The following is an 11,071-nucleotide window of genomic DNA, read 5'->3' on the forward strand; positions in this document are numbered from 1 at the left end:
CCTGTAGAGCTTTCCCTGTTTGTGGAGCTGATCTGCCACGATGAAAAAGCTGCAGGCATCGGGTCTGGCTCTGCAACAGGAAAGGGAAACCTGTCAATCCATATGAAATGCTGAAACAGCAACTGAAACATTTGCTTTTCCCAGCAGGCACCCAGGGCCTCTTTGAGGATTAAACCTACTGCTAAATTTAGCCTGGTCTCACTGGAGTCAGTATCAGAAGTTATCAGATCAGGACATCTTTGGAGGGAATGACGTCTGTCCCGTGGAAGTCTGAGCCCCTGAGCCCTGGCAGGCTCCTGTCCTGCCCTGGGCTGCAGCAGAGTTGGGAGCTGGGAATGTTCTGTGGAGCCAGACACTCCAGAGACATCGTGGGATTCTTCAAAGGACATGAAATGCCTGCTCTCATGAGCCTGTTCATTTACAGGTCCTGAGCAAAATAACCCTGAACTGGATGCCACGGGGCAGGAGAATGGTTAAACCACCCGAAACATTGTAATCCCTTATTTTTTGAGTTGTTTTTTTAATGTTAAGACTTACACCGACCTCTTCCATTGGTGGATCATACCGATGGAAATTCCCTTTTCCAATGCAACTGATACTCTCATCTGCTTTACATTAAGGGGTGTTTATAAACATTTTAAAAGAGTTAAATCTGGGGGGAGACAAGAGAAACCCTTCAAAATATAAACAGGCCTTTGCAGATTCCTGTTTGACTGGCTGTGTCATGCTTTCCTCATCACTTCCAGCTCTGAGCTGTGGAAACAAATTACTCCATCCCTTTAGGAAACACCTCACTCCCATTTTCTTTCTGTTTGGAGCAGAGCCTGAAGGAAGGAAGTATCTGTACAGGTCAGGTGGGGCTTCCCAAAGGTGCTGGAGCAGCCCTGTCTCCCTGCAGCCACGGTTAAAAGGTGCTGCTTTTCAAAGGCCCATTTTGCTTCTTGGGATGAAGGACACCAGCCTGGAATTGTACCAGACTGTCAGTGCTGAGCCATGGAAATTCAAGACAGGTTCCATCTCTCTCACTGAGAAAGGCTTCACAAAATGGAACTTGTGACTCCTCTGTGACCGTTGTCTTCTCAAAACAAATCCCACTCCTGTTGGGTACTCTGAAGGTGTACAGAGCTTAAATTTTAACCTCCTTTGGAATATTTCTTCTCTCTGTGCTTGGTTAGAAGCTGTGATTTGACTCAGTTCAATTTGATTCGGAGTCCAAAGACTCTGAAGAGCAAAGCCTCTGCACTCAGAGAGCAGAGCAGCAGCTACAGGACCACGCTAAATATTCACACTCGTGCAGGGAATTTGGATTATTTTTCAGATTTTTAAATACCAATACTCCACATAAATATGCTGGAATTGTGTGTGTGGTTGTGAGTGTGTGTACATTTACCACTCCCAGGTGAATGCCCTCTTCCCTCGTAGGTGACAAAAGGAAAAATAGAGTAAACTGGTATAAACACCAAAGGACTCAATTTCCTTCTTTCCTTCCCTGAAATCTGAGGATGGCTGCTCAGAGGACACCACCACAAACAGCTTTTACCCTGTTATTTCCATTTATAACATGTTCAGGCCCAGCTGTAGGACATAAAGTCTGATCTCCTTCTTCAACGAGAATAATTTTGTCACCAGGTCCTGGTGACACAGAGCTCCTGGGTGGCTGCTGAGACTGGGGAGGGTAAAACAAACACACAGATTTCCTCAGGTGCCACTGGACAATCAGTCACTTTACAATTTTTATTTGTTGACAGCTTCTATAAAACAAAGCTCCCCTTGGATCAGACATCTCATAAAACACTTATTTAGAGTCTCGTGCATGCTCGTGACACATCAGGTTCCAGTAGAGCAGCATCTGCAGGACCAGACAGTGGAATTCTGTCAGGCAGAATTCCTGTTTTCTACTGAAGGGGAGGGAAACTCACAAAATTAAGGCACTGTCAAACCCCAAGCCCACAGATCATTTGACTTTTCCTACTGGCTTTCCTCTGCTTGTACACAAGGATGGTTTCTTGTCTTTCATTAACCATCAGTTGCCATTTTGAACAGGGACACACACACACACACAAACCCCCACTTCTCTTAAATCCTGTTGCCATTCCCAGCTGGAATGGAAACAGCAGCAAACCTCACAGCTAGGGATGGAAAATGCTGCTGAGGGAGCTCAGTGCTACCTCCCCAGGCCTGCCACTCTCACTGTGGTCATCCCAGCCCTTGGAAGATGCCATTTTTAGGAACAAAATCAGTTATAAGAACAGCTTTCAATTACTCTAAAAGCCAGTGTTCACTAAGCAGAACACGAATGAGCTGACAGACCCCTCCTGAGCCATGCAAGGCAGTTCACATTCTTCACTCGTTGGGCACAAGCTGCACTCACAGCCCAGCAGTTTGGCCCGAGGGGGCCTACAGAAGGTAATCAGTATTTTCAGCTGATGTGCTTTTATCAGTCCTTTAAAGTAGTTTTTATCAGCTGGTGTAAAATGCACTGCTTCAGCCTTTCTATCTTAATTTAAGAATATAGGAAAGGTTGCTTCCTGCATCCAGGGAGCGTTCAGGCTGTCCTGTAGCACACCAGGATCACTGCAAGCCCAAACCAGCACATGGCTGTGGGCTCAGGGCCATCATTAGAAGTTCCAATTGCAATGTTAAAAAAAAGCCAGATTCAGGTCCATGACTTAGGTGCCCTGGCAATTATAAATAAATAGCAATAAATACTTACACTCACACACACTCTTCTTGTATCCCACAGGATTACACACAAACCAGAGCCATGCTTCTCTGCTGCTTCAATAGGATCAGGTTTGGGGTGGGACACACTCACTAACAACGTGCAGCAATGCCACACACAGTTTAGGATACTGACAGTGCCAACGCATGGCACTGGGAGCACTTCACAGCTTCAGAGCTCTTGCAAACACAGACTTGGTTAAGCAAATTACAATGTCCTGGCCATTAGAATCAGAGGGAACCGAGGTGAGGGAAACAGGGTTTGGCTCGGCCAAAGGCCATGTCCTTATTGCATATAAAATGTCACATTACTTGGAGATATGGCAGGTGTGGGAGCTGGGAAAAGTCAGACCAGGCTCATACCAGGCCATTCAATTTCTTCGAGTATGAAACCTGATTTCCACGTTGATTGTGTCGTAACAGTTTGCTGTTCTGGCAGACTCCAGAAAGGTCAATGAAAACTCAAAGGACCTTAAAGAGTTGCAGGAGCACAAACCATTCCCCCCATTCATAAATAAACACAGTGAAAGATTTTACAACAATTGAAAATGCTGCATTGGATTTGCTGACAGCTTGGGAACTGGCACCCACTTACCACCCTGGCACAAACCTACGAATCCCTGAAAATCTGATCAGAATAGAGAGGCAGAGACCAAGAAGCAAGCAGCAGCACAGAGAGCAAAAATGAAATTCAGGGACCCGGCTGGCAGTGTCCTGGCTTCCACCTCTCCTCTGGAGTCTGACAGAGGAGGACTGGAGCATAAAGGAGGTCACAGGTGGCTTTGAGACTCCGCTCTGGAAGAATTTTCTTGGCCTATTTTCTGTGCCGTTGCTTTTTTATTCAGCTTTTTTTGCCTTCCGTTTCCTTGTGCCTTCGTTCAGCTCCTCTTTGGACTTGGCAGGAGGAGGAGGAGGAGGAGGGTGGGAAACCTCATGGGAGGCCCCGTGGTGGTCGTGGTGGTGGCTTGGGTGCCCACTGGAAACAGAGCCAAAGAGAACGGGGCAGACGAGGTTTTCCAGCGGAGCAAAAGGTGAGGCGTGAGAGTGAGTGGCCGTCATGAAAACCTGCCAGGCAACAGGGGACACTTAGAGATCACACACAGCAAGCAAATACTGACCAGTGAGCATTCTACTGACCCCAGAGAAAGTCCCTGCTGCTGCATGACTCGAGACACAAGGATCTGCTTCTATGATGGAGAATTCAGCCTTGAATTTCCCAAGCAGATCCTACAGCCAGTGAATTCTGTAGTGGCTCAGGAAGGCGAATATCCCCAATTCAGGTTCTGTAATTTGCTGGCAGCAAAGCTGCTGTAAACTTACCTTGCAAACTATCATGAACATGGTGAAAAAGAAGATGAGGTTGGCCTCAGAGATGGGGAGCCAGTGAGTCTGCTGCAGAGTGAAGAGGACTGTGCCGTACAGACTGGCCTTTGTAGGGCTGGAAGAGAAAGAAAGAGGTTTCCTGGAAGGTTTGCACCCAGCCTTGACTGGTTCTTTCCATTCTATTCTTGGTCTGACTGGGAATTTCCAGGCTGAGGACTTACAAGGACATATGAAGAATTTCATTTGTTTCTGGCTTCCAGACCCCACGCAGCAGCTGCTCGAAGTTTGACATCAAGGCCACACCAGAACCTGTGAGACAGAGAAACCTGTCAAAGAGCTGGAAGTGCCACAGCAGAGGGCTCTGGATCCTCAAGGGAGAAGTATAACACAGGGGGACAAAGGCTTCTCAACATTCTCCCCAAATTTAAAAGTTAGCCTAAATCAATAGAGCAGGGCAAACACTTTCTTGTCTTTCTACCAAGTGGTTCCTGATGCAGGGAAAGGACATTTGCCTCTTGCAGTTACTGATGCTCAAATGCTTGCTCTAAACACACTCTAAAGGAAAACTGACCGGCAGAACCCCCTGAAAAGACCCAGGTGAGGTCAGAGACCACGGGGGAAAGAATAAAGAACTCCTGACTCCAGATCTTGAACCACTCCACGAGGATGCACAAACACCTGTGTGCTGGGAACCTGAGCGACCCAGCCCACATCCCCTCCCTGCTGCTTCCCCTGAGCTGCCCCCAGACTGTCCCAGCCCTCCCTGTAGCCTCTGGAGCATCTCAGGTGTCACCTTTGACCCATCCCGTGGCCATCATCACAAACCACCCGTGGTGGTACAGGTGGTGGGCGTGGTGCACCCCGGCCGCGATCTTGCGCACTCGGACCACCTCCTTCATGGCCACGAAGATGAGCTTCACGGGCAGGAAGCTGACACACTTGTAGAAGAGGTTCATGGGACAGAAGAACATCAAGTACCTGCAAAAAGACCACAGATTTGTTCTGATTTGGGATATGCAGAGGGGCGTAGTGTGGCAGACTGAGTTATGGCAGGTGGGGGTGAAGGAGGAGAAAAATTTAAAACCAAAAAAAATTTCTTAATTTCATAGTTAATTCTAAAAGGAAACCAGCATGCAGCAAAGCTTCTCTATAGCAACAACTCAGTGAGCCCTCAGTAACTCAGAGAGCCCTCACTACTAATACTCCATCTTGAATAAAAACCAATAATTTTAGTTCAGAATTTTTTAGAAGTTTGTGTCTTGTATGGTCCAGAAGCATCAGCTCATACACTATAGTCCAGAAGCTACATATACTGACATGACATTACAGACAGAGGACAGATTTCAAATGCTCCTTTTTTCCAGAAGACTCCCATATTTTTCAACCCTGAAAGATGATCTTTCTCTTTATTTTCTCAAGTAGAGAAAAGTAGGTGGCTGAGGGATTTACTCTGAGGCTTCTGTTTATGAAAATTTCATTCATAACGTTTCCCAACAGTGCTCATTCTGCCACACAAAAGCACCTACAACCCGTACACATCGAGGGACTTAAAGGTTAATTTGTGGACATTTCACCAACACAACGAATAAAGTGCCCTCAAATCTTCAGGATGTGCCACTCCTCACTCTGTGTGGGATCAGTGGGTGCTGCTGCTCCTGCGGTTTGGCCCTGGCTCAGCAGTGGCTGCTATGAATAGAAGTGCCCCAGCCCAGATAATCACAGCATTAGGCAACTGGTCAGGGAAACTGGGAACTAGAGCCAGGAATGCAAGAGCCTCACAGACTTCCTTACCCCACCTCTGCTCTCCCCAGTTAATCCCAGCGAGATCAGAGCTGGGTCACACAGGAAGAACATCTCCCTCCACGTCTCCCTCCTCACCGGAGCTCTGGGCACAGCCAGGGCGTCTCGTGCCACATCAGGAAGGGTGGAGGGGACTCACCACACTCCTGTGGCCAGGATGACACTGGAGTTGTGGCTGAAGTAGCCAATGGGTGCCTCCCCCAGCAGCAGATCAGCGAGGATGTAGCTCCCAAAGCAGTGGAGCATAGCACAGAGCCAGGAGGCAAAAGGACTCTTCCGGGACATCTCCACGGCTCCTGTGAAAAAATATTGGGAATCACGGAGTCACCAGTGTTGGAAGGGACCCTCAAGGCCATCTAGTCCAGCCTCAATGAGAAGATGGATCTAGCAATTAAGCAGGAACTTCAAGACCCACTAAGAGAGAGGCTCGAGGTGTGTGTTCTCCCACAAAGTAACTCAAAGAAAAGTAAAACAAAATACAAAAGTGTGAAGCCCAAACAAGTACCAGCGATGGTCAATAAATGATCACAGCCTGTGGACCCCCCAAAGGTTTCATGTGAACAGAGTCATTAGAAGTTTATGAACTGGCTGAGAGTTTCTCTCCTTTATTTGCTGCTACCAGAAAGAATATTTTTTTCCCTTGAAATCAATGTCTTTTTACAGTCTAAAAATAAAATGCATACTAGTACCATTCTCTCCACTGCTTAAACCTAGGTGCCCTCTAGAATTCATGAACAATCTGTTCAGCTCTTTCATTCATAAGATAACCTGCAAAAATAGAACAGGAAATCTTAATCTTTATTTGAGAGAAGAGGATTTGAGGGTTCTTCCCTACTCCTGTACTAGTCTGGAAATACTTTGTGGTCTCCTCCCACAACCTGCTATGGACTTTTTTTAAATTCCTGTAGCAATTTTCATCCACTTTTGTACTTTTCCAGGGAAACCTCCCAATAACATAAATTCTGTGAGGTTGTTTCATCAACTTAAATTGCTCCAGAATCCTTCCTGCGGCATTTCAGACACAAAACTCTGTTCAGTGAGCAGACAAAGAGAGAAAATGCTAAAAATGTTATGTCAACAGGATTACCTGGTCCACCTTAAACAGCAGTAAGTGGAATAACATGAGCCAAAGCTCTGAGTGCCCAGGCTCTTCCATGCTCGGGGACATTTGAACCAGCTGAAAACCCAGCGGCGGCGGGACAGCTGTAACAGCCGAGACATGAAACTGGTTCTATAGGAACCTGAGGTTTAGCTTGAGGCTTAAATTTAGTAACGCTTGTTTTTCCTTGGCTCCACGAAGCCATGCTGTCTCCAAGGAGGAAACAGGACGGTTCTGTCCTGACACTGATCCTCAGCCCAGGAGATGTGGGATGGGAGCACTGTAGGAATCTGGGGAAAAGTACACCCCAGCCTCATCCAGTCCCAAGTGGATTCCTGGGCTGGCATATATTTAAAAACTATTTTTGTGAGGGTTGCCTGTTAACTGTTCGGTTCAGGACTCCATGCTGGAAAGCAGCTGGGAGTGATCAGGCTTGGAAAACCCAGCACTTGTTTATAGGGAGTTTAACTGGAACAGCGTGTGGTTTGTATGGCTCCGAGGTGGCACAACACCGGGTTTGAAAATCATTGCCGAGCTCGGGGTTGGTTTTCCCTTCAGTCACTGGGCAGTTACAGTGAAACTGCTCAAAGCAGAGCACGAGGGGTGCACACATTGTCAAGAACACAGAGGGAAAGTGGCGTTTGGAAAAGACCGAAGCACAGCCAGGCTGTGACAAGAAGAAGGTGAAAGCCAAGGCACAGATCTATCGATCTGTGCAAGATAAGCCCAAGAGAACAAACAAGGCAAGGTCAGTTATGGTGCCTGAGAACAGCTCAGGGCATGGTCCAGAGGGTGGGAAAAACCAAGGTTTTACATCCAGCCCTTTTGTATTTAAATAGGAGGAAGGTACTGCCACAAAAATCTTCAACCCAAGGGACCGGCCAGAAACGCAACTCTCAGTCCTGGGGTGGCAGCCAAGTGACCGAACTCAAATACCTCAGTGCGGCCGGAATCCGATCTTAAACAAAATCCGAGATTATTTTTCAAAATCAGAGTCATGGGTTCATGGAGGGGGGGGGGGGGGTTCTGCTTTACATTTAGACACAGGTGTCGGGGCTGTGGCATCGCCTGTGACAGGCGGCAGAGGACAGGGACGGGCAGCTGGCAGGACCTGTTGGTGCGGGGCAGTGCGGGCTCTGTGCCGGCACAGCGGTACCGCAGCCACCCCCGGACCCCCTCCCCGGGCCAAGGGCCGCACTCACCGGGCTCGTACTTGAGGTAGAGGATGGAGATGATGAAATAGGCGGTGTCGAACAGCGGGAACACGGGCAGCGCGGCGAAGGCGGCCGCCAGCTCCCCGAGGGGCAGCGCCTCCGCCAGATCCATCGCGGCGCCGGATCCCGGTTCTCAGCCCCCGGTTCTCGATTCCCGGCTCCCGACCCGGCTCCGCAGGCCCGTCCCGGCGCTGCGGGAGCTGCGGCCGGTGCTGCCCGGGCCGGGCCCCTCGCTCCCCGCGGGTGTCCGGGCGCGGAGCCGCCGCCGGTGCCGGAGCCGCCGCGGGGAGCGCAGGCGCCGCCGGCCCGGGCAGCGCCCGCCCCTTCCGCTTCCCCTCGGCCCCCGGAGCCGCCGCCGGAGCCATGATCGGGGACCTGCTGCTCTGCGGGTACCGGCGTCGGGAACCGGGAGCGGTTCGGTCGGGTTAGCCCGGCCCGGCCTGGCCTGGCCTGACCCGACCCTGTTCCCGTCCCCATTCTCGTCCCGTTCCCCCTCTCCATCCCCGTTCCCCCTCCCCGACCCGCTTCTCCGGCCCCACTCCCCTTCCCTGTCCCTCTTTTCCCGTCCTCGTCTCCTTCTTCCCTTCCCCCTTTCCTCGTCCCGCTTTCACCGTCCCCAACCCCCTTCTTCCGTACTCACTTCCCTTCCCCGACTCTCTTTCCCCGTCCCCCTGTCCCTTTCCCCGTCCCCGACTCCCATCCCCGTTTTCACTCCCCTCTCCCCCGTCTCTCCCGCAGGACGCTGCTGGTGAACGCCGGTGCCGTGCTCAACTTCAGGCTGTAAGCGAACGGGGAGGGCGGGCGGGCGGGGGAACGGGGAGGGTTTTTTTGAGGTTCACCTGCCTGACACGGCTCCTCTGCCCCGCAGGAGGAGGAGGGACACGGAGGGATTCGGAGAGGAACCGAGGGAACCCACGACCGGTAACGGAGGGGACACGGGAGCCGGGCACAGCCCTGCCCTGGGCCGCCTGCACACGCACAGGAACGGGCTTTCCTGGAGGAAATCCTTGGCCAAACCACAGTTTTCCACCCCTTTTTGTTGGATGTGAATTGCTCTGGGGCTGGAATAACTGGTTTGTTAATTTGCAAACTGAAATGAGAAGAAACACGCACACAAAAAGCACATTTCTTTAATTATTTCTGACTGTAGGTACCTGTGCTATAGAGGTAACACTCTGCTCACTCCCTGATTGCCATTTCCATGTGGATACACCTGTGGTGCTCCCTTGTAGCTCTGTTTGCTGGTTAAAAATCCCAGGAAGCCTTTGAACTACAACTGGTCTTCCCTTTTTTGCAGTGTAACCCCTTATTTATGATTTATTGGGTATTTTGCCACGTGTCCTTACAGAGTTGCACTGAACAGAGCATCCATAATTCACCTACAACCTCAAATTTCAGTCTGAACTCTTTTTTTCTTTTTTTTTTAAATTTTTTTTTCCCCCTCAGAGCTGCTTGGGATTTTCAGGCAGCACTGAAAATGTGGCTTGTCAGGTGTGTTTTTCATATCAAAGGCTTCTGCTCTTGATTTCTAGGTGACAATATCAGAGAGTTCTTGCTGAGTCTCAGGTATTTTCGAATCTTCATTGCCTTGTGGAATATCTTCATGATGTTCTGCATGATTGTGTAAGTTACCCTGTGCAGCGTCTCATCACTTGGTTATAGAAAGTCATATATTGGCATTTTTCTTGCACATGTATCTCTCTTCTCATCTCTTTCTCTCCCACTCGATTACTCCATAATTCTTTTGCACTTCACTTCTTTATTTCAATTTTTAAATATGGGTTGATCTCACTTTTTGTTTTGCTAATGTGGGCACCTGTAGTGCCTGAAAACCACCCGTGCCAGCACCTGAGTCATTCAGCCTCGGGCAGAGTGTTGCTTGTTGGGGGTTGCTTAAATCAAACATCACCCGGGTTTAAATTTGGGGATATTTTTCATTTTGGGGTGGGGTGGAAACCCACCAAGTTAGTCAGATGAAATCAGCCTTGCACTGGTGTGACTGTTTCTCATCTACGTTTTTTCCTGTTGCATCCCCCAGGTTATTTGGATCTTGAAAGCCACCCATGAACACATTGGAAGAGAGTTTTGGCTGGGAACAAACTTTTCTAGAATTAAAGGATTCTGATGCTCTCCAGCTGCAGCCCCAGGCTTGTGGGGAGCTGGGACATGCTCGTCCCCTCCAGGTCCCTTCTGCTGGGGCTTTGAGTCACAACCTTCACACAAATTATCTCAGCTTCACTGGAAGAGAAACTTTGTTTTCTAAGCCCAGAGTGGGGAGCAAGGGAGAATTGGAGCTGCAGTCCCCAGTTTAAACCTCTGCATTGCCAGTCCCAGCTCGGGCTGTGCCAGCTCATGTCACCCCTGTCCAGCTCCCCTGCAAGTCACACTCGTTAGTTCTCAGTTTCGTGTAAAAGTTGGGCAGAGTGGTCTTGTAACTTCTCACTATCCCATTAATTTTGTTGAAGGAGTAGAAAAGGAATATTCAGGAAAAGAAAAAAAAAAAAAGTCATTCTCACCTTCTCCCTGTTTTTCCAGAAAAAAAGCACTTTTTAAATTGATATTTCAAAGAGGTTTTTTTTTTTTTCCCCTAAGCAATATGTAAGGGATTTTGAATGGGGGAAAATGGCAAAAATAATTCTCTAAGCCTATGTTAAGGGATAATTTTGGAATAATCTTGGATTTGGTTGAATAAAGTTGTTCTGTTTAATGGTAAAATGTGTATTTGATGCCGTGTTCATTCTGTTATGGGAGAAATTGATTCTATATTGGTGTATTTTGGGAAATAGTAGCTAGTCTTGTAATCTGTCTTGATTCTTGTGTTATTTACATTAAGTTGGCCTCTCTGACCACCAGCTTTTCCCCAGGATCATCACAAAGATAATTTAAGAGAGTGCAGTGCTGAGCATTCTTTAAA

The 11,071-nt window shown here is 48.7% G+C and overlaps 2 protein-coding genes across 3 annotated transcripts; one reads left to right on the plus strand and one right to left on the minus strand.

Annotated features, from left to right (window-relative positions):
• Window positions 1-1,703: 1,703 nt before the first annotated feature.
• TMEM38A (transmembrane protein 38A) lies at window positions 1,704-8,457 on the minus strand. Its single transcript, XM_082297819.1, has 6 exons — window positions 8,146-8,457; window positions 5,984-6,140; window positions 4,838-5,022; window positions 4,266-4,353; window positions 4,042-4,159; window positions 1,704-3,786 (listed from the first exon to the last, which is right to left on the minus strand). Exons 1-6 carry the CDS (start codon window positions 8,267-8,269, stop codon window positions 3,559-3,561), a joined length of 900 nt encoding a protein of 299 aa, XP_082153945.1. The 5' UTR covers window positions 8,270-8,457; the 3' UTR covers window positions 1,704-3,558.
• A 35-nt stretch (window positions 8,458-8,492) lies between these two features.
• On the plus strand, window positions 8,493-10,874 carry SMIM7 (small integral membrane protein 7; the record flags this gene model as incomplete). Of its 2 annotated transcripts, XM_082297916.1 has the most annotated exons (5): window positions 8,493-8,546; window positions 8,896-8,937; window positions 9,026-9,078; window positions 9,690-9,780; window positions 10,196-10,874. In XM_082297916.1, exons 1-5 carry the CDS (start codon window positions 8,521-8,523, stop codon window positions 10,209-10,211), a joined length of 228 nt encoding a protein of 75 aa, XP_082154042.1. In that variant the 5' UTR covers window positions 8,493-8,520. The 2 variants fall into 2 exon arrangements, with proteins under 2 accessions (XP_082154042.1, XP_082154043.1); XM_082297917.1 differs by lacking the exon at window positions 10,196-10,874 and having other exon boundaries at window positions 9,690-9,784.
• Between the last annotated feature and the right edge of the window lie 197 nt (window positions 10,875-11,071).

This window comes from Coloeus monedula, assembly GCF_965178545.1.
Source record: "Coloeus monedula genome assembly, chromosome: 27".
NCBI classification, from domain to species: domain Eukaryota; kingdom Metazoa; phylum Chordata; class Aves; order Passeriformes; family Corvidae; genus Coloeus; species Coloeus monedula.